This window comes from Chiloscyllium punctatum, chromosome 37, assembly GCF_047496795.1.
Source record: "Chiloscyllium punctatum isolate Juve2018m chromosome 37, sChiPun1.3, whole genome shotgun sequence".
Classification (NCBI taxonomy): domain Eukaryota; kingdom Metazoa; phylum Chordata; class Chondrichthyes; order Orectolobiformes; family Hemiscylliidae; genus Chiloscyllium; species Chiloscyllium punctatum.
In genome coordinates this window covers 63,671,455-63,694,297 of record NC_092775.1, presented here as the reverse complement: position 1 = coordinate 63,694,297, position 22,843 = coordinate 63,671,455, and the positions used below count along the sequence as shown (strand labels likewise).

Sequence of the window (22,843 nt, the reverse complement as noted above, 5' to 3'; positions counted from 1 at the left end):
GAATGCAAATTTGCGGTTACAATCAGATGTAACATGATTATATTGAATGACAGAGCAGGTTCTAGGGGATGAATACCTGCTGCTCCTCCTTACTTATACTTTTTTTTAATCTATTCATGCAATGTGGGCTTCATTGGCTGAATTGACATTAATTGCCTATGCCTAGTTGCCTTTGCAAACATGGTGGTGAGCTGCCTTCCTGACCATTGCAATCCATTTGGTAAGTAGAAAGCATAAGGGACTGTCAGAGCATACAGGAGGATATACATAGACTGGAAAGTTGGGTTGAAAAGTGGCAGATGGCTTTCAATCCAGACAAATGTGAGGTGATGCATTTAGGCAAGTCGAATTCTAGAGCGAATTATACAATGATTGGAAGAGCCTTAGGAAAAGTAAATGAGCAGAGAGATCTGGGAGTACAGGTCCATTGTACCCTGAAGGTTGCTGCACAGGTGGATAGAATAGTCAAGAAGGCATATAGTATGCTTGCCTTCATAGGACAGGGTATTGAGTATAAGAGCTGGCAAGTCATGTTAAAATTGTACAAGACATTGGTTCGGCTGCGTTTAGAATACTGCGTACAGTTCTGGTCGCCACATTACCAAACGGCTGTGCAGGGAAGGTTTACGAGGATGTTGCCTGGTATGGAAGGTGCTAGCTATGAAGAGAGGTTGAGTACGTTAGGTGTATTTTCACTAGGAAAAAGAAGATGAGGGGGGATCTGATTGAGCTTTACAAAATCATGAAGGGTATAGACAGGGTAGATAGAGACAAGCTTTTTCCCAGGGTGAAGGATTCAATAACGAGAGGTCATGCTTTCAAAGTGAGAGGTGGAAAGTTTAAGGGGGATACACGTGGCAAGTACTTCACACAGAGGGTGGTGGGTGTTTGGAACGCGTTGCCAGCAGAGGTGGTAGAGGCAGGCTGGGTAGATTCATTTAAGATGCATCTGGACAGATGCATGAGTAGGTGGGAAGCAGAGGGATACAGATGCTTAGGAATTGACCGACAGTTTTAGACAGTACATTTGGATCGGCCCAGGCTTAGAGGGTCAAAGGGCCTGTTCCTGGGCAGTAAATTTTCTTTGTTCGTTGTTCTAGATCCACAATAACGGAGGGAGGATTTTGACAATGATAAAATGGTGATATATTTCCATGTAGGGATGGTCAGTGGCTAAGAGAGGTGATGGTGTTCCCATGTATTCGTTGCCCCTGTCCTTCTTGCTGTTTCTCCATGCTGATGATGCTCAATCAATAAGAATCCTCTCCTCATGCTGTATAAAATGGTGACCCTGTGTTCAAGTCCGATTTTTGCGTATGTTCTGATGAGTGCAAGATGGTGAACTTCACCTTCTTGTCTCCTGTTAGCATTGCAATTTTAGAATTAGAGGGGTGTCAAAAATTTTTTTCCCCTAGAGTTAGTGGAAATTTGTAACTCACTGTGTTACAAAATATTTCAGGCAGAAATCCTTGCTACATTTTTTAAAAGTAGTTTGATCAGCAACTGAGTTTTCATAAAAGATGAGGCCATAGCTGGGAAAGTGCAGTGTGGCTAGTTTGCTGTTTTGCAGCTGACAGTTCTTCTGAGTTTTACAGCCAATTTTTTTTTTATTTTAGGATACTATGACAGTGAAAAGTGCTATTTAAATACAAATTATTTCTTGTATTAAGGCAAAAACCCAGGAGCCACAACATTACAAGTTATGAGGCTACAGATTTAAGAAAACTGAAGTGGTCATCAAAGAAGACCTCCAATTATAGAAATGCTTTTTGGCTGTAATTTATTTGTTTGGAACATTTTACATTGATAAAGGTGCTATACAATTGCAAGACCATGTTGTGGAATACTCCCAGTGACATAAAATGTTTTTTGATAGGAAAATTGATTCTAACAGAGCATATGGTTGACAACTGCAGCACATAAAATTGTACCCTCGTGCATTCAAACATGTCATGTGAAAAGATTAACTATCCTCTACAGAAATTCCATACACCAACTGGCAAATGTCTATCACTCAAAAGAATGTTCCAATTTGTTTTTGAGCAGTTTTCAAATTTTACCATAGGAAGAAAAGGGAAGAAATCCTCTCCTGAAAATCCTTTCCTGAATGTCGCAAATCAGTTTTATCTTTCTGTGAAGAACTTTAAGGATGAAGAAATACATTTGTTTCTTAAATAATTCCAACTCTTTTCCTTGATGAGTGTGAAAATTACTTCAGGAAATTTGAAATATTTGACTATTTATTTTCTATCTCTAAAAGTGATGCTCTACAGAACATTTAGTGGAACATGATATTATTGTATATCAATTGAGTACTTTAGAAAGGTAGGCATTATAGGAAACAGCCAATTTGTGATGTGAACTTTGAAATGTGATCAGATTTACTTCCTGCAAATATAATGGGAAATACTTACATTTTCACTGATCAGCCAATAAACAGAAACATCTACATTAAAAATGTTTATTTGGTCACTTGAATATCTGACATCTATGAAATCATGTAAATCTGTTTAAAAGCCTTCGTGTTAACTGTCAGGTATTTCCATTTGTCTGATGAAGAATACATACTTTCTTCTCATTAGATCGCATTATATCTAAACTCAAAGGAAAGGCTTTGGAATCTTAATATGTATGTAACTGCACTTCTGAATTATGCAATCTAGAGCTGCACAATGTATCAGCACAAAATACTTGTAATTTTTGCAACTTGTCTAGTTAGGGTCATCCTAATTATTAGGAGAAAGTCATAGCCCCTAGTTACAGAAATCATTTCCCTGGTCATAGAAATGACACACTGGATGAGCCATTGTCAACTGCTTCTGGATTCTTGAAAGCCTCAATGAAGATCCATTTGGTTTGACTACTTCATTCTGAGTTTATAATTCTGATTTGGATTTAACATTGTCCTGAAAACAGTACCTTTAGCTTTTCTGAAGGTTATAGTTAATTAGTTATTAGACAACTGAAAAGCATGGTCTTGAGTTCTTGCTAGGGGATAACTGGTATCAGCGATACCTCATAAGTGTTTGGAAAGTTAACTCCAATGTCTGGCCAATTACTCTTCAATCGCTCAACTATCATAAAAACAGGTTATTTCTTATGATCATATTGCTGTTTGTGGGAACTTGCTGTGAACAAATTGGCTGTTTCCTACAATACAGCAATGCCTACCTTTCTAAAGTACTCAATTGATATACAAATCATAATGAAATGCACTATATACATGCAGGAGATGGATTTTATATTTCCCCACTAGACATGTTTCTGGTGGGGGCCAGTTAAATTAGATCAAAGAGTGATAGCCCACCAACTCCTTATCCACATAATATGATAGATAGGTGCACTATTAATTTTAATGTCTGTCTGCCATACTTAAATTAACAAATAAACATCTAATATTGTTAAGCAAATTTATTGACCTGAATAATAGAACTAATGTGGGCAGAAGTGGACAGACATGAACAGTCCGCATGAACAAAGCCAGAAATAAAGTAGACATTTGTTTCAAGGAATGGCCTGTGCACATTGAAGGTATCACCTTTCCATTCACGCTGTCTGCCTGACAGAACCTGTCACTCAAAGCCCTCTCCCCACATCTGCTTTCGGGCTCGACAATCTCTCACTTTACAAAAACTCCGCAATGCATCTTCTTGAGCAGTCATGATCTTCCTTAGCCTTCTTGCTACATTGCCAGCAGTGCCCGTATTAATCTCTCATGTTACTGAGAGTGATGGAGGTCCCAGCTAATCAGATTGACCAGAAACACTTAAGGTTATTCTTCCTCTGTTACAAAGAATACCAGTTTCACTTTTAGTCAATTAATAAAAGTGTGGAAAAAACTGATGGACGCCATTGATTGGATAGATATATGAGCACAAATGTTGGTGCAGTGGTAGTATCCCTATCTCTGAGTTAGGAGATCCAAATTTAAGTCCCATCTGCTCCAGATTCCTGCAATAATATGTCTGATTAGATTGATTATCTATGAGCATATATGGGGGGCTCTTGTGGTTCACTGGCAATATCCCTATCACTGAGCCAAGAGGCCTGGGTTCAGGTCCCATCTGCTCCCAGGAACCTGATGTGGGAGGTGTGCAGAAACACATTTGAACAGGTTGGTTAGGCAAGAACTATGAACACGTACAAAGAGACTCTTAAACATGGAATGGACATGGAGAGCGATACATGCAGCAGTCCCATGCAAAAGGAATCTCAGATGGCTCATAATCTCCCAGGCCATTTGTGCTTTTTGTGTCCTTGAGGATACTGTGTTCCTGCATACATGGATTATTTAAACTTGAAAATTACCATTCAATTTGGAGAGGGATGCTGTTTCATTTCTGGTTGCAGTTCAGTGTTGAATTGGGAAATAAGAAAGGGTATGTCAAGGATGGGTATATGAATAGGAAGGGATATGGCCTGGGTGCTGGCAGGTGGGACTAGATTGGGACTAGATTGGGTTGGATATCTGGTTGGCATGGATGTTTCTGTGCTGTACATCTCTGTGACTCTATGACTCTACGAGTTCAGCCTTATGCTCCTAATCTTCCAACAAATGATGTGGAGGGATTGAGCAGATTGGAGGATATTGCCATTGGTCTAAGCAGCTATCAACGGGTCCAAGCATGAGACCAAGAAGAAGGTTGTTATACGCCTGCCTGCTCCCTTTGTGTGTTTATGATTGCACCTAGCTGTCCTTAAAGAGATGCAGTGATCTTTGGGTAGTGCAAGAATTGGGTGCATCATTTCTACTCATCATCATACTCCAATTTAAATTTGCTTTTGGTTTTTTCTACAGTGTTTGTATGTAGACTGTCAAATTTTAGTGTGGTTTAATTTGATCTAATTTGGTCTGTAGTTTCATTGATGATTTCAAAAAATAATAAAGAGACATTCACAGAAACAAGGACTGAGTCAGGAGGCATAAACCCATCATATTTCATAATAGATTTATTTACCATAACCATCATCATCATTCATCAGAGATACACACTTTATCCTTTAAAACAACTTGAGTTTCAAAACCTAAGGAGTAAGTAATTGCCTGTCTACCTAATTAAGGTAGCTACTAAAACATAAGGGTACGAACAAGTAATTATATATCAAGTTTCCAAGACGTTTCCATCCAAGTCTAGCAGCTTCGTCATCAGTTAAATGATTGTCACAAAATATTACCGGTAGCGGGCAGCGGTGTTTTTTTTCTCTTCACAGAAAGAGCGGGAGCAGAAGGGGGAAGTGACGAAGACCAAGGGGCAGCCGGGAAGGAAAGCAGTGAGTATAAATACTCACCCTTTGACACGAACGGTCATTTTGAGTGCGAGCAGCAGCTAAGGTAAGACAGTTTGTTTTAAAATTACTTACCGGTAACGGGCAGCGGTGTTTTTATTTCTCTTCACAGAAAGAGCGGGAGCAGAAGGGGGAAGTGACGAAGACCAGAGGGGCAGCCGGGACCCGGAAGCAGGTGTAGTGTAAGCTTACCTGGGTAGGTTCTTTTTTCCTATAAAAGCATGCAGCAGAGGGGATCATAGATCGGAGCTTTAGGGAAGTAGTAACTCCAAAGATTGCAGACAGATGGGTGACAGTGAGGGGTTCTGGGAGGAAGCAGCCAGTGCAGGGACCCCCTGCGGCCGTTCCCCTCAAGAACAAGTATACCGTTTTGGATACTTGTGGGGGGCACGACTTACCAGGGGTAAGCAATGGGGCTCAGGCCTCTGGCACAGAGCCTGTCCCCGTTGCTCAGAAGGGAAGGGTGGAGAAAAGCAGAGCAAAAGTAATTGGGGACTCGATAGTTCGGGGCACAGATAGGCGGTTTTGTGGGGGCGAGAGAGACTGACGTTTGGTATGTTGCCTCCCAGGTGCAAGAGTACGTGATGTCTCTGATCATGTTTTCCGGGTCCTTAAGGGGGAGGGGGAGCAGCCCGAAGTCGTGGTCCACATTGGCACCAACGACATAGGTGGGAGGAGGGCTGAGGATGTTAGGCAGGCTTTCAGGGAGCTAGGTTGGAAGCTCAGAGTTAGAACAAACAGAGTTGTTGTCTCTGGTTTGTTACCCGTGCCACGTGATAGAGAGTCGATGAATAGGGAGAGAGAGCAGTTAAATGCGTGGCTACAGGGATGGTGCAGGAGGGCGGGATTCCGGTATCTGGATAACTGGGGTTCTTTCTGGGGAAAGTGGGACCTCTATAAACAGGATGGTCTACACCTGAACCTGAGGGGCACCAGTATCCTTGGCGGGAGGTTTGCTAGTGCTCTTGGGGGGGCGGGGGGGGAGGGGGGGGCGGTTTAAACTAACTCTGCATGGGCATGGGAACCTAGACTGTAGCTTTAGGTTGCAGGACCTGGAGAGTAGGGAGGTTAGGAACATGGCATCAATCTCAAAGGAGGGTGCCTGTAAACAGGAAAATGGCTTGAAGTGTGTATACTTCAATGTAAGAAGTATGCGAAATAAGGTAGGTGAACCTGCAGCGTGGGTTGGTACCTGGGATTTCGATGTTGTGGCTATTACAGAGACATGGGTAGAACAGGGACAGGATTGGCTGTTGCAGGTTCCAGGGTTTAAATGTTTTAGTAGGGTCAGAGGTGGGGGTAAAAGAAGGGGAGATGTGGCATTGCTTGTCAAAGATAGTATTACAGCGGTGGAAAGGACGATGGATGAAGACTCGCCATCTGAGGTAGTTTGGGCTGAGGTTAGAAATAGGAAAGGTGAAGGCACCCTGTTAGGAGATTTTAACAGGCCAACTAATAGTCCTAGAAACGTAGAAGAAAGGATTGCGAGGATGATTCAGGAGAAGAGTGAAAGTAATAAGGTGGTTGTTTTAGGGTCTTTAACTTTCCTGATATTGATTAGGAAAGCTATAGCTCGAGTTCGTTAGATGGGTCAGTGTTTGTCCAATGTATGCAGGAGGGTTTCCTGACACAATATGTAGACAGGCCAACAAGAGATGAGGCCATACTGGATTTGGTTCTGGGTAACGAATTAGAGGTAGGTGAGCACTTTGGGGACAGTGACCACAATTTGGTGACTTTTAATCTAGTGATGGAGAGGGATAAGTGTGCACTGCAGGGCAAGAGTTAAAGCTGGGGGCAGGGAAATTATGATGCGGTGAGGCATGACTTAGGATGTGTGGCTTGGAAAAGTAGGCTTCAAGGCAAGGGCGTAATTGATATGTGGAGCTTGTTCAAGGAGCAACTATTGAGTGTCCTTGATAAGTATGTACCAGTCAGGCAGGGAGGAAAGGGTCGTGTGAGGGAGCCATGGTTTAATAAGGAATTGGAATCCCTTGTTAAAGGGAAGAGGGCGGCCTATGTAAAGATGAGGCGTGAAGGTTCAATTGGGGTGATTGAGTGTTATAAGGTAGCCAGGAAGGTTCTGAAGAGAGAGCTAAGAGCAGCAAGGAGGGGACATGAAAAGTCCTTGGTTGGTAGGATTAGGGAAAACCCTAAGGCTTTCTATAGGTATGTCAGGAATAAAAGAATGACTAGGGTAGGAATAGGTCCAGTCAAGGTTAGTAGTGGGAAGTTGTGTGTGGAGGCTGAAGAGATTGGGGAGATACTGAATGAATACTTTTCATCAGTATTCACTCAGGAACAGGACATTGTTGCCAATGTGAATACTGAATCACAATTAATTAGAATGGATGGCTTTGAGGTATGTAGGGAAGAGGTGTTGGAAATTGTGGAAAGGGTGAAAATAGATAAGTCCCCTGGGCCTGATGGCATTTATCCCAGGATTCTCTGGGAAGCAAGGGAGGAGATTGCAGAGCCATTGGCCTTGATTGTTATGTCCTCGTTGTCTACAGGAATAGTGCCAGAAGACTGGAGGATAGCAAATGTGGTCCCCTTGTTCAAGAAGGGGAGTAGGGATAACCCTAGTAACTATAGGCCAGTGAGTCTCACTTCTGTTGGGGGCAAAGTCTTAGAGAGAATTGCAAGGGAAAGGATTTATGAACATCTGGATAGGAATAATGTGATCAGGGATAGTCAGCATGATTTTGTGAAGGGCAGGTCGTGCCTCACAAAGCTTATTGAATTCTTCGAGAAGGTGACTAAGGAGGTGGACGAGGGTAAAGCGGTAGATGTGGTGTATATGGATTTTAGTAAGGCGTTTGATAAGGTCCCCCATGGTAGGTTACTGCAAAAAATATGGAGGTATGGAATTGAGGGTGAGTTGGAGGTTTAGATTAGGAATTGGCTGGCTGGAAGGAGACAGAGGGTAGTAGTTGATGGTAAAGGTTCATCTTGGAGTGCAGTTACGAGCGGTGTTCCGCAAGGATCTGTTTTGGGACCATTGCTGTTTGTCATTTTTATAAATGACCTGGAGGAGGGGCTCAAAGATTGGATGAGCAAGTTTGCGGATGATACAAAAGTCGGTGGAGTTGTTGACAGTGAGGAAGGATGTGTCAGGTTACAGCGGGATATAGATAAGCTGCAGAGCTGGGCAGAAAGGTGGCAAATGGAGTTCAATGTCGCTAAGTGTGAGGTGATTCACTTTGGTAAGAGTAACAAAAAGATGGGGTACTGGGCTAATGGTCAGATACTTGGTAGTGTGGATGAGCAGAGGGATCTTGGTGTCCATGTACACAGATCTTTGAAAGTTGCCACCCAGGTTAATAGTGCGGTGAAGAAGGCATATGGCGTACTGGCTTTTATTGGTAGAGGAATTGAGTCCTGAGGTCATGTTACAGTTGTATAAGACTCTGGTGCGGCCGCATCTGGAGTATTGTGTGCAGTTTTGGTCGCCATACTCTCGGAAGGATGTGGAGGCATTGGAACGGGTGCAGAGGAGATTTACCAGGATGTTGCCTGGTATGGTAGGAAGATCGTATGAGGAAAGGCTGAGGCACTTGGGGCTGTTTTCATTGGAGAAAAGAAGGCTTAGGGGTGACTTGATAGAGGTGTACAAGATGATTAGGGGTTTAGATAGGGGTGACCATGAGAACCTTTTTCCACGTATGGAGTTAGCTATTACGAGCGGGCATAGCTTTAAATTAAGGGGTGGTAGGTATAGGACAGATGTTAAGGGTAGATTCTTTATTCAGCGAGTCGTGAGTTCATGGAATGCCCTGCCAGTAGCAGTGGTGGACTCTCCCTCTTTATGGGCATTTAAACGGGCATTGGATAGGCATATGGAGGATAGTGGGCTAGTGTAGGTTAGGTGGGCTTAGATCATCACAACATCGAGGGCCAAAGGGCCTGTACTGCGTTGTATTCTTCTATGTTCTATGTTCTATTACTCAGCATTGAAGAAAGACATTTTCATGAACTCGATCTGGGTGAATCTGAGACAGTATTTTATCTTTGAGTTTCAGGTAAGAGTTATAAATTAGATAATGGCATAATCTGTCTATTTTGCTGGCCTTCCCAGTAATTGAGTTGATAAAACCTGAGATTCCTTTTTCTGATTCCCAACATATGTTTACTTCCACAGGAGTTTCATTATTACTTGTTTTCCAGTGTGGGGTTCACAAGAAAAGCTGTTTTTTCATTGTTGCACATCAACAGGTCACTTCAATAAAGTGGCATTGGGCTCTCTGGATTCTTTAATAACCTATGGATTATTGAATCTCTTGTCCTTCAAGTTTTCAGTACCAGCATTTGACTAGTGGTTTCTATCTGTGGTTTCTACCACAGTAATAAGATTATTCTAGGTTTTGTAGTTACACAGTAAGCCACAACTGTGAAGAAACTAAGTGATGACTGAGACCAAGAGCTCCAGAATCATAATTTCACCTTTAACTAACAGTTACACATAAAGGGTAATCCATAAATCACCAATCATGCAGTTAAATTGAAACACATGGAATTAAAATCTGTGAAGCAAGAACAAATTAGCTATTAGGAATAATAATGAGATGTGGTAATTTTCAGAAAATGAAATACTATTAATTAAAGATAATTATAATCAAGTGTGTGAGGCACTGTAAAAGATGGGAAGGAAATGGAGAGAGAGAGAGAGAGACTGAAGGTGCATGGAATAAAACACGTTTAATTGGTGAGATAATTTATAAAAACAATGTCGGAAGTCAAGTGAAAATGGATTTTGACATTTTAACTTTGGTGAATAAATAAGCTATTATTTCAAAGTTTTTTTTACATTCTATTTGTGAGAACACATTCTAAGAGTAGAAGAAGAAACTGATGAAGAAATAAGTAACATGGATGCTATGATCTTAAGGGAGACTATTAACTTTTAACAAAAGAAACTGAAGTTCTAGTCATACAGTGAAAATTCCCCCAAAAGAATTAATGTTTAAAATAAAAGCTTTTACTGTGCAAAAATCTGTAAAGCAAGAACTACTACTTTAGCATTATATTTTGCAATTGTTTTAAGCCTGATAATCTCAACAGACTATGTCCTGGTTTGTTTTTATTCTACCTCCGAATTCCTCAAAATTCTGTAACATTTTGTGGGTTCCTTTACTTTTCATGAGTCCCAACCAATGTATGTCACAGCTGTTAGGAACTGATTTTAAATCTCTACTTTTCCAGTCTGGCAGTTAGATTTTCTGAATTCTCTCTCTCCCTCTGTCTGTGACTGTGACAGTCAATCTCTCTTCTACTGGCACATCTCTTCACTGGCCTTGCTCAACAGATTCAACAATTTTAATTTGTCAAGTACTTTCAAATGTGGGTCACCCTCAGAATTCTGCTTCATGACTCCAGCCCAGGAACATCTTTGATTCCTAACAGCTACTGTGCCCCTTGTTCTGGCTCGTGGCAGATACAAATTTGCCTGTTCACAGCATTCCAAGATGACTCTTTGTTTCAAATGAAAAACATGGATAAAACCCACCTGAAAGGGTACTTTGCTGAAATTGATCCCCATGGCAATATCACAGCTGGACCACTATCCTAGATGGAGATTTAAAACCAATGATTTTTTATTTTTAAAATAACCTCCTGATTATGATACCCATACAAATAATTTATCTTTATTGAAATAATACCACTCATAGTGGATTTACTGATTTCAGAAAGAAAACCCATGTTTACAAGTTACTTTCTGCTCCTTTTATGTGGGTGTTCTACTGTAGCATCTACATGACAATACCCCCACTGGATAACATTACAACTTCAAAACATTTTCCAAGAGTCAAGAAACCAAAGTAGCCATAAAAATCATAGGTGTAAATATATTTTTACCACCATCCCCAGCAACACAACAGAACTTCATTTTGGAATTGTAATTCCCCCAAAGTCTATTCTCCCCAAACCAATTGCAATATTTTATTTTTCTCAAAAACCTTTAATCCCAAGTTAAAAGTTTTACTTTTGCGTTGAATCATAAAATTAGAGATTTTCCTAACATGGATGCGAATATAAAATGGATTTACTCTCTTCATCATGAATCAAGATCAAACAATTTTTTCAAACAATACTTATCAACAACAATCATTCATATTTGCAGTAATTCTTTAAAGGGTCAGGTAGATCTAGCCAGTCGATCGCCAGTCTATGCATTATACATTTCTGAACAAGCTGACGACACAGTGTCTGTAGAGATGGAACTGCAGAAATAAAAACAGAAAATAGAAAATGGCATTATTAAGTGATATGTTCTAGAAGTATCAATTCATTTGATATATAACTCTCAGTCAGGAGCTATGTATTTATCTGTATTTCATGAATGTTTGAAACAGACACACTAACAATTGACAAGGGCCACAAATCCAAACAGTGACTTGATTGGAAGACAGTCACTTGATCTCTTATGAAAATTGCTTGTCATTCTAAAGGGTTGGAAGGGAGAATTTAAATCTGAATTCACACACTTCTTGACTTTATGTATTGCTATTGCAAATTACCTTTGTTTTATTATAGCTGTCAGGTTTTGTTCCAGTACAGTGTACACAAGTAGCTATTTCTCCATTCAATATGCTGCCAGAGCATAGCAACATTTTGCAGGCTGTCTGCAACAAATCTTATTCTTACATATCTAATAATCATTCTGCTCTTCTAAAGTTCGATTCTAAGTCTATCAAAACAACACTTTTCACTGTATCTCGGTGGATGTAACAATAATCAATCGATCAATTTCTCTAAATTTAAACATAACTGTGCAGTCGTGCTGTGAGCCAATTCAACTCAGCTATTAATTCAATTTATAATACAGCAAAACACTGACAGACCAGTTGTTGATGATGTTATTAATAATTTGATTGATTAAAAAGTACTGCTGCAGCATAGATAAAAAAACTGAAATCTGGAAATATGAAGTGAACAGAATACACTGGAATTATACAGCATGTTCTTTGTATGATATGTTATACATTAATTTTATATTGTAGTTAAAATATTAGAAAATGTGCATTATCAACATAGATTCCCTATTTATATAACAGACATGAAGTGAATGATGAAATAATCGACTACAATGTATAAAGGTTTTGAGTAAACCTTGCTTTAGATTCACTGAATATAGTTTAGATGCTAACATGACTTCACTAAGTTTGGTTTGTAAAATAAGAAGTAGTACTTCTTCAGAATTTCAATAAATCAACCTAGTTTCTATTCCAGTGTGTCTAAGAAGTAAAGATGCAAAATGTTTTATGCAGTCAGTCAGGAGTGCAGCCAAAACATTAACCATTAAACAATTCTATTTGAAAGATTATATTAATGTAATAAAAATGATTAGATGATACTTACAACCATAGTCCACTTGTATAATCCTCACAGTCTTAGTGGAAGCAAACACATCTACAACAGCGTAGAGAGGCTGGTTAATGGGAATTCCTCTGGCACAGGGACCCATGTCTTCCCCATTGATGACAATGTGCATTTCACCCATATTAGCTTGCGTGGTGTACAAGACCCCAACTCTGCTTCCTCTGGCAGTTGCAGGAAGAATATTCGTCTTATACAATTCATCCAAGAGGTGACTGTACCTTCCTGGCCTGCTTCTTCCGACCAACTTGTCCTTGGGGATCCTACATTTTCCAATTTGCAGATAGGCCTCTGTAGAACAGAGTGGCTGTGGAGCAGGATTGGATTCCTGATCATCAGTGGAGACCTTATTGTGATTCCTGGTTATTGCAAAAACCCAACTGCTTCCCAAGTTTACTAAATCAGGAAGAGAATATTCAGGAACTGATTCTAAGTTTTTTGGATTGTGCGCTGTCAAACCAATCCTTACATTCCCACACCACCCTAATTCTTTCTCTGCAATTTCTATAAGGAAAATCTTATCAGGATCTAGAGGCTCTTTACTGAAACAAACCCCATTCCCAAAGCTGTCTGTTCTTGTCGCTTCGGTCTGAGAAGCATTCAGTCTCACGTTGGTTCCATGGATATTGTGGAAGCGTATATACGAATCTGACACTGCAGCCATTTCTGTGATCCTTATTGCTTCTGCTATTTTTAACCACAGTAGGAATTTGTGATACGTATTGGGTCAGAGGCTGACAGCTGGTATGGAGAAGCTGATGTAACTGAAGCCTACATACTAACCCTGCTCTTTAGCAAGATGTTTCTAAATGAACTACAAAAAGTATAGAAAAAAAAGCAAAATGCAACAGGTGCCGGAAATCTGAAACATAAACAGGAAATACTTTAATCAGGTAGCCTCTTGTGGGGGGGAAACAACGTTCATTGGCAGATATTTCCTAAGCTTGCAGCCTTGTCCAGATATAAATGGGGTCCAAAAGTCACAGAAAAGGTTTGGGTCAGGATCCCTATGCAACATACCATTTTATAATCCAACAGTGACTCCATGTGCCTGCCAGGAGAGCAGTTTTTAAAAGGCAATGTCTTTTTAATAAGAGACTTACAACCCTCCTCCCCCCCACCACCACCACTACCACCATCACCAAAATGTACTTTATTCATACCACTTATAAAAGCACATTAAATGATTGTTCAATGTTGACATTAAATAAGATGCAAACCTTAATCCATTTCTTCCAGTGCTGTTTGTTACTCATTACATTTACAAATACAGTAAATATTTGCACTATTTATTTCAGGTCAAACATAGAGCTATACGGATTTTATCCAGTTTCTGGACCCTCAATATATAAAGCCTTAGACTGTGATCTTTCCCCATTGAGACTCAGTGGCAGCTGCTCCGAGCTTTAGGATGACACTGTGTTGCTGGAAAAGCACAGCAGGTATGGCAGCATCCGAGGAGCAGGAAAATCGATGTTTTGGGCGGGAGCCCTTCATCAAGAAAAAGGCTGGACGCCTCAGGGGTGGAGAGATAAATGGGAGGGCACTGGTGTTGGAGAGAAGGTAGCTGAGAGTGTAATAGGTGGATGGAGGTGGGGGGGGTCAAGGTGTTAGGTTGGAGAGGAGGGTGGAGCGGATAGGTGGGAAGGAAGATTGGCAGGTATGACAGGTCATGAGGATGGTGCTGAGCTGACAGTTTGGAACTGGGGTAAGGTGGGGGGGGAAGGGAAATGAGGAAACTGGTGAAAGATTCTGAGGTGGAAGATAAGGTGTTCTTCCTCCAGGCGTCAGGTGGTGAGGTAGTAATGCTGGAGGAGGCCCAGGACCTGCATGTCCTCGGCAGAGTGGGAGGGAGGGTTGAAATGTTCAGCCACAGGGCGGTGGGGTTGATTTGTGCGGGTGTCCTGGAGATGCTTTCTAAAGCACACTGCGAGAAGGCGTCCAGTCTCCCCAATGTAGAGGAGACAGCATCTGGAGTAACAGATATAATAAATGACGTGTGGAAGTGCAGGTGAAACTTTGATGGATATGGAAGTCTCCTTTGGGGTCTTGGATGGAGGTGAGGGGGAAGGTGTGGGTGCAGGTTTTGCAATTCCTGTGGTGGCAGAGGAAGGTGCCAGGAGGGGAGGTTAGCTTGTTAGGGTGTGTGGACCTGACCAGGGGGTTATGGAGGGAATGGTCTTTGCGGAAAGCGGATAGGGATGGGGAGGGAAATATATCCCTGGTGTGGGGTCCAATTGTAGATGGCGGAAATGTTGGCAGATGATGTGATTTATGTGGAGGTTGGTGGGGGTGAAGGTGAAGACCAGAGGGGTTCTATCCTTGTTGTGGTTGGAGGAGTGGGGCTTGAGGGCTGAGGTGAAGTTTGTGGATGAGCTGTGTTGGAAGGGCATCTTCAACCATGTGGGAGATTTTGATCTTTAAAGAAATTACACTGGCACCACTCCCCACCTCTTCCTCTGCAACATTGATGACTGCATTGGCGCCACTTCCCACAAGGAGGTCGAACAGTTTGTCAGCTTCACCAATATATTCCACCCTGACCTTAAATTCACCTGGACCATCTCTGACACCTTCCTTCCCTTCCTAGACCTAAACCTTCTTTAAAGACCAAAATTTCCCCTCCCACGTGTTTGAAGATGCCCTGCAATGCATCTCATCCATGTCCCGCATATATTTCCTCTCCACCGTTATCCGTTTTCCGCAAAGACCTCCCTCCTTACCTCCATCCAAGGCCCAAAAGGAGCATTGCGCATCCATCAATGTTTCACCTGCACTTCCACACATATCATTTATTGCATTCATTGCTTCTGATGTGGTCTCCTCTACTTTGGGGAGACTGGACACCTTCTTGCAGAGTGCTTCAGAGAACATCTCCGGGACACCCACACCAACCAACCCCACTATCCCATGGCTGAACATTTTAACCCTCCCACTGTGCCAAGGACATGCAGGTCCTGGACCTTCTCTATCCCACTCCCTCACCACCCAATGCCTGGAGGAAGAACTCCTTATCTTCTATCTCGGAACCCTTCAACCCTAGGGTATCAATGTGGACTTCACCAGTTTCCTAATTTCCCCTCCCCCCACCTTACTCCAGTTCCAACCTTCCAGCTCAGCACCACCCTCATGACCTGTACCACCGGTCAATCTTCCTTCCCACTTCTCCACTCCAACCTTCTCTCTGACCTATCACCTTTACCCCCAACTCCATCCACCTTTTGTACTCTCAGCTAACTTCTCCCCACCCCCACCCCCATCTCTTTTATCTCTCCACCCTGAGGCTCCCAGCCTCATTCCTGATGAAGGGCTCTGGCCCGAAATGATGATTTTCCTGCTCCTTGGACGCTGCCACACCTGCTATGCTTTTCCAGCAAAACACTCTCAACTCTGATCTCCAGCATCTGCAGACCTCACTGTCTCCAGTAAGTCCATCAGCATGGAATTTGGCAGTCTGCAATATGCAGTTGAGGACAAATTGAGGATAATGTATGGAGGACGTAACTCTCCGGGGATGAGGAAGGACCTGCTGGTCTTTCTCACTACTTGTCAAGTTCCATCTTAGTGTTTGTTTGAAAGCTCTGGTGAAGAGGTATTCTGCAAATAATTTCAAAGTGGTTCAGGGAAACATCCAACAGGATATATCGTCCCTTTTTCTTTCAGGGCCTGAATAACATTATGTGTTGACCACTAGTTGATAGAGTCATGATTAGAGTGGTGCTGGAAAAGCACAGCTGGTCAGGCAGCATTTGAGGAGCATGAAAATCGATGTTTCGGGCAAAAGCCCTTCATCAGGAAATGATAGACCTATCGTTAAAAGTTCTTTTGCATGTAACAAACACTACATTGGATAAATAGGCAGAAACCTAGTCACCAGGATACATGAACATCAACTAGCCACAAAAAGACATGACACACTCTCACTAGTATCTTTACTTATAGATGAATAAAGACCCCACTTCAACTGGGACAAGACATCCACCTTAGGACGAGCCAAACAGAGACATTCCTGGAAGTATGGCATTCCAACTGGAACGCTATCAACAAACATATTGACTTGGATCCCATTTACCACCCCCTGAGAAAAAGAACAGGAAGTGACACCACCACAGGAAATGACATCGCTGACCCAAGAAAACCTAAACACATAAATAGAAAGCAGGCCATATGACCAGTGCTTCATCTGGAGGCTCACTGACGATGTTACCTAGTGTGGTAATGAAATCTGTGAAAACGAATCTTCCAGCTCAGCGAGCAAACCTACTTCCAGAACTTCAACCTGGGCTACAAATCTTCTCAAAACTTGCTTTGCCATAAACTCATTCAAAAGTAATTGGTGATAAGGCAAGTCGAACTGAGTGGAGTATGCTATGAAATGTGGCCAGACCCATCCTTTGCATCACTGAATGAATCTCAGTAATGCCACTCAATGCTTGCGTACAGAGGAATTGCACTTGTTGCAGCTTCAGGCAAAAAAGCCTTCATGATGAGAGTAATGCTTTTTCATTTCTCACCTTTCGGCTAAAGCTTTGTATAGTGTTTCTCTATGAGCACAGTCCATTTTCGACTTCCATTTAAAAGGAAGATGGCTCAGGTGACTACAAGTGGGGATGGGCCAGACCTGTGCCACATAAATCAAAGAACATGGTTCACTCTCGCCACAGCTTACTTTGGCAGCTTGGACTGCTCACAGACATACATCACACTGTACATCAACAGTGGATCTGAACATAAGTAGACCATGTTGTTCAACATCAGCAGTATCAGGCTACATTGCACAGGCTACACATTTTTAAGATTATCTTTAAGATCAATAGTAAATCAGCAACTGTCAGTTTGCAAAACTTCAATATTTTAAAGAATATGACACATTGCAAAAGATTTATAAACTCATGATCTTCCATCAATCATAGTAAATGGCACTTCAGCCACCAATCAACCACGGGAATATAAAAGTACAATTGTGCACACAGCATGCTCTTTATTTATTGTTAAATGGTATGTGGGCATCACTGTCATGAGCAGCATAACTTAAGAGAGGGAGACTTTTGGTCTTAGGTTTACTTTGAGTTTTGTAGCAGTCTGTGAATTCTTTGCATCTATGGAGAGAAAGCAGAGTGAATGCTTTGCATCTGGTGACTCTTCTTCAGAACTAATAGCAACCAGAAAAAAAAACTGATATTTATGCTGAAGATGACAGGGTAGTGGGGGTGAGCAGAGAGGTGGATGTAGTACCCACAGAGAGAAAAAGAGAGGGAGAGAGAGAAAGAGAAAAGAGAGATAGCGAGCAAGAAAGAGAGAGAGAAAGAGAGAGAGAGATATCAAAAGGGGAGGTAATTGAAAGTATGATGGATGATAGGCTAGGATAGAAGAGAAGGTGAAGAAGTGACAATGAGAGCTGAAGGTAGCAGAGAATAGGTAGTCTGTGCTGGAAGGAGAACAGAGTTGAGAAACATAAAAGCCAAGATCGAATGACACAACATATCTGATGGTTTTATGCAAAGGAAAACATGAAATGCAATAATAGGCCTGACAGTGAGTGAAAGTGGGTTGATTGTGCTAAAAACATAGCATGACTGGGTGTAGGGCTGGGTAAAAAAACAAGGAAGAATGGAATGTGGTTCTAAAGTTATTGGACTCAGACATTTAATGGTAAGGTCCCAGGGAGTGTGGCTGAACAAAGAGACCTTGGAGGGCAGGTTCATACTTCCTTGAAGGTGGAGTTGCAGGTAGGCAGGATAGTGAAGAAGGCATTTCATATGATTTCTTGTAGTGGTCAGAGGATTGAGTATAGGAGTTGGAATGTCATTTTGCAGTGATACAGGACATTGGTTAGGCCACTTCTGGAATATTGTGTACAATTCTGGTCTCACTCTTATTGGAAGGATGGTGTAAAAATTGAAAGTGTTCAGAAAGGATTTACAAGAATGTTGCCAGAGTTGGAGGGTTTAAGCTATAGGAAGAGACGAGAAAGGCTGGGACTGTTTTACCTGCAGTATTAGAGGCTGAGGGATGACCTTAGCGGTTTATAAAATCATGAGGGGCATGGATAGGGTAAATAAACAAGGTCTTTGCCTGGGGTCGAGGAGTCCAGAACTAGAAGGCATAGGTTTATGTAAGAGGGAAGAAATTTAAAAGGGACCGAAGGGGCAACTTTTCAGGCAATGAGTTGCGCGTGTATGGAATGAGTTGTCAGAGGATGTGGTGAAAGCTGGTACAACTACAACATTTTAAAAAAATCTTGATATGCATATGAATAGGAAGAGTTTCAAAAGGTATGGGCCAAATGTTGGCAAATGGGACTAGATTTAGTTCGGTTATCTGGTCGGCATTGACAAGTTGGACTGAAGGGTCTGTTTCCATGCTGTACATCTCTGTGACTCTAACACACAATGCTGAGCCCTGGAGGCTTCATTCCCCAAGTAGAAAATGAGATGTTATTCTCATTTGTTTGTGCTGAGGCTTACTGAAACACTGCAGTTGGCCTGCAATAGAAATGTTGGCATGGGAAATGATGGTGTATTGACGCGTCAGGCAAATGGAAACTCTGGGTTATTCTTGCAGACAGAACATAGGTGTTCTGCAAAATGGTCACCCAGTCTGCATTTCATTACTCTGAAGTAGAAGAAACCACATTGGGAACAGCGAATGCAGTAGACTAGATTGAGCGAAGACCAGGTAAATCACTCCTTCACCTGGAAGGTGTGCCTGGGACCTTGGATAGTGAGGAGGGAGAAAATGTTATACCTTCAGCGATACAGGGGAAGGTGCCCTGGGATGTGGGGAAATGTTCCCTTAAGAAACAGTCCCTGGGGAATGCTGACAAAGGAGGGAAGGGAAAAATTTGTCTGGTAGTGGCATCTAGTTGGAGGTGATGGAAGTGGCAGCTTACGATGAAGCTGGTGGGGGGATAAGTGAGGGTCAGGGGGACTCTATTTTTGTTGTGAGAGGAAAAGGAAGGGCAGAAGTGTGAGCAATGGGCTGGACATGGCTTGGGACCCTGTCAACAATGGTAGTAGGGAAAAGGTGAACAATTCTGAGACTCCCCTCTGAAGGTAGCATTGTCAGAACAGAATCATAGAGTAGAGAAGTAGACTTTTAAGTTTAACTTGTCCTTACCAACCAGACATCCTAAACTCATCTAGCCCCATTTGCCAGCACTTGGCCCATGTCTGTCTGAACCCTTCCTATTTATATACCCATCTGGATGCCTTTGATGCAATGGAGATGAAGAAACTGGGAGAATGGAATATAGTTCTTACTGGAAGCAGGGTGTGAGGATGTATAGTCCAGGTAACTGAGTGAATTCAGGGATTTGTCATGGATATCAAAAGCCAGCCTATCCCCAGAAATGGAAATGGCAAAATCGAGGAGATGAAGGGAGGGCTCAGAGATAGATCAAGAGAATGTGAGAGTAGAATGGAAATTGGAAGCAAATTTAATAATTTTTCCAGTTTAGAATGAGAGAGGGAAGCAGCACCAATTACATCATTGATGTAGCAGAGAAAGAGTTGTGGGAAGGCGCCCCAGTAGAACTGGAAAAAGGAATTTTCCATGTATCCCACAGAGAGGAATAACCGGGGTCCCTGTATGTATCCATGGTCATACTTTTGACCTAATGAAAGTGAGAGGTGTTAAAAAGCAAGTGGTTCAAAGTGAGGACAAAATCAGCCAGGCAGAGTAGGGCAGTGGTGAATGGGGACAGTTCAGGCCATTTTTTCCAAGAAGAAGCAGAGACCCCTGAGACCATCCTGTAGGGGAGTTACGTATAAAAGTGATTGCATGCCATGTTGAAGAGAAGGCAACTGATTCCTGATGAAGAGCTTATGCTTGAAACTTTGACTCTCCTGCTCCTCGGATGCTGTCCGTCTGGCTGTACTCTTCCAGAACCACACGTTTTGACTCTGTACAGTGCTGGGAGACTAGGAGCTGGGAGGCTGTTGGGGTAAGTTCCCCAGAGGACATGAGTTTGGTGATCATTGTGGACACAATGACCTGATGCTTGATGGCAGAGTCATAGTCCAGGAGATGATGTCTGACAGCTGGTGCTTCGTCTCTGCAATGTAGAGGTCTGTACACCAGACAAGAACAGCACCAGCCTTGTCAACAGTCTGGATAATAAAGCCAGGGTTGGGTCTGAGAGCACAGATGCAGTCAATTCAGAGGCTGAAAGACTGAATGGTGTACTTCTGCCCCTAATTCCAATACAGAAAAAGTGATTATCCAATTAAGATTGAGTATTGGTCAAGCCCACTTCCAAAGTGGAGTTATACTAAATTTGAAACGCTAACTCTCTATCTGACCTCTGTGGGAAGCCAGAGAAAATGGGGGAGATACTAAACGAGTATTTGCATCAGTATTTTCTGTGGAAAAGGATATGGAAGATATAGACTGTAGGGAAATAGTTGGTGACATCTTGCAAAATGTTGAGATTACAGAGGAGGAAGTGCTGGATGCCTTGAAATAGGTAAAGGTGGATAAATCCCTAGAATCTGATCAGGTGTACCCGAGAACTCTGTGGGAAGCTAGAGAAGTGATTGCTGGGCCTCTTGCTGAGATATTTGTATCATCGATAGTCACAGGTGAGATGATGGAAGACTGGAGGTTGGCAAACGTGGTGCCACTGTTTAAGAAGGGCAGTAAGGACAGGCCAGGGGACTGTAGACCGGTGAGCCTGACCTCAGTGGTGGGCAAGTTGTTGGAGGGAATCCTGAGGGACAGGATGTACTTGTATTTGGAAAGGGAAGGACTAATTAGGGATAGTCAACATGGCTTTGTGCATGGGAAATCATGTCTCACAAACTTGATTGAGTTTATTGAAGAAGTAACAAAGAGGATTGATGAGGGAGAGCGGCAGACGTGACCTATGTGGACTTTAGTAAGGCGTTCAACAAGGTTCCCCCATGGGAGACTGATAAGCAAGGTTAGATCTCATGGAATACAGAGAGAACTAGCCATTTGGATACAGAACTGGCTCAAAGGTAGAAGACAGAGGGTGGTGGTGGAGGGTTGTTTTTCATACTGGAAGCCTGTGATCAGTGGAGTGACACAAGGATTAGTGCTGGGTCCTCCAGTTTTTGTCATTTACATAAATGATTTGAATGCGAACATAAGAGGTAAAGTTAGTAAGTTTGCAGATGACACCAAAATTGGAGGTGTAGTGGACAGCGAAGAGGGTTACCTCAGATTACAACAGAATCTTGACCAGATGGGCCAATGGGCTGAGAGGTGGCAGATGGAGTTTAATTCAGATAAATGCGAGGTGCTGCATTTTGGGAAAGCAAATCTTAGCAGGATTTATACACTTAATGGTAAGGTCCTAGGGAGTGTTGCTGAACAAAGAGACCTTGGAGTGCAGGTTCATAGCTCCTTGAAAGTGGAATCACATGTAGATAGGATAGTGAAGGCTGTGTTTGGTATACTTTCCTTTATTGGCCAGAGTATTGAACACAGGAGTCAGGAGGTCATGTTGCGGCTGTAAAGGACATTGGTTAGGCCACTGTTGGAATATTGCATGCAATTCTGGTCTCCTTCCTGTTGGAAAGATGTTGTGAAACTTGAAAGGGTTCAGAAAAGATTTACAAGGATGTTGCCAGGGTTGGAGGATTTGAGCTATAGGGAGAGGCTGACCAGGCTGGGACTGTTTGCCTTGGAGTATCGGAGGCCGAGGGGTGACCTTATAGAGGTTTACAAAATTATGTGGGGCATGGATAGGATAAATAGACAAAGTCTTTTCCCTGGGGCTGGGGAGTCCAGAACTAGAGGGCATAGGTTTATGGTGAGAGGGGAAAGATATAAAAGAGACCTAAGGGGCAACTTTTTTCATGCAGAGGGTGGTGGAAGCTGGTACAATTGCAACATTTAAGAGGCATTTGGATGGGTATATGAATAGGAAGGGTTTGAGGGATATGGTCCAGGTGTTAGCAGGTGGGACTAGATTGGGTTGGGATATCTGGTCAGCATGGACCGAAGGGTCTGTTGCCATGCTGTACACCTCCATGACTCTAAGGCTCCACAGATGCTGCAAAACTTGCCGAGTCTCCAGCAATTTCTGGTTTTATTTCATCCTTGCAGCTTCTGCAGCATTTGCTGGTGTCAGGGTCAGCCAGGGGTCACAGCTCCATGTTAGCTCCGCCCACCAACCCGTAACCAGCCTCTGACGAGGTGGTGCAAGAAGGCT

General features: G+C 42.4%; 1 protein-coding gene across 1 annotated transcript; it reads right to left on the bottom strand.

The window, feature by feature from the left end:
• Nucleotides 1-9,972: 9,972 nt before the first annotated feature.
• Nucleotides 9,973-13,354, bottom strand: neurl2 (neuralized E3 ubiquitin protein ligase 2). The gene is made up of 2 exons (XM_072556932.1): nt 12,646-13,354; nt 9,973-11,507 (listed from the first exon to the last, which is right to left on the bottom strand). Exons 1-2 carry the CDS (start codon nt 13,325-13,327, stop codon nt 11,392-11,394), a joined length of 798 nt encoding a protein of 265 aa, XP_072413033.1. The 5' UTR covers nt 13,328-13,354; the 3' UTR covers nt 9,973-11,391.
• Nucleotides 13,355-22,843: the final 9,489 nt, after the last annotated feature.

What these genes read in the sequence shown, in the direction of transcription:
- neurl2 (XM_072556932.1), bottom strand. Translation starts at nt 13,327, where the DNA reads ATGGCTGCAGTGTCAGATTCGTATATACGCTTCCACAATATCCATGGA. An exon ending in TATACAAGTGGACTATGGTT is followed by an intron (nt 11,508 to 12,645) that starts GTAAGTATCATC and finishes TTATTTCTGCAG; the next exon opens with TTCCATCTCTACAGACACTG.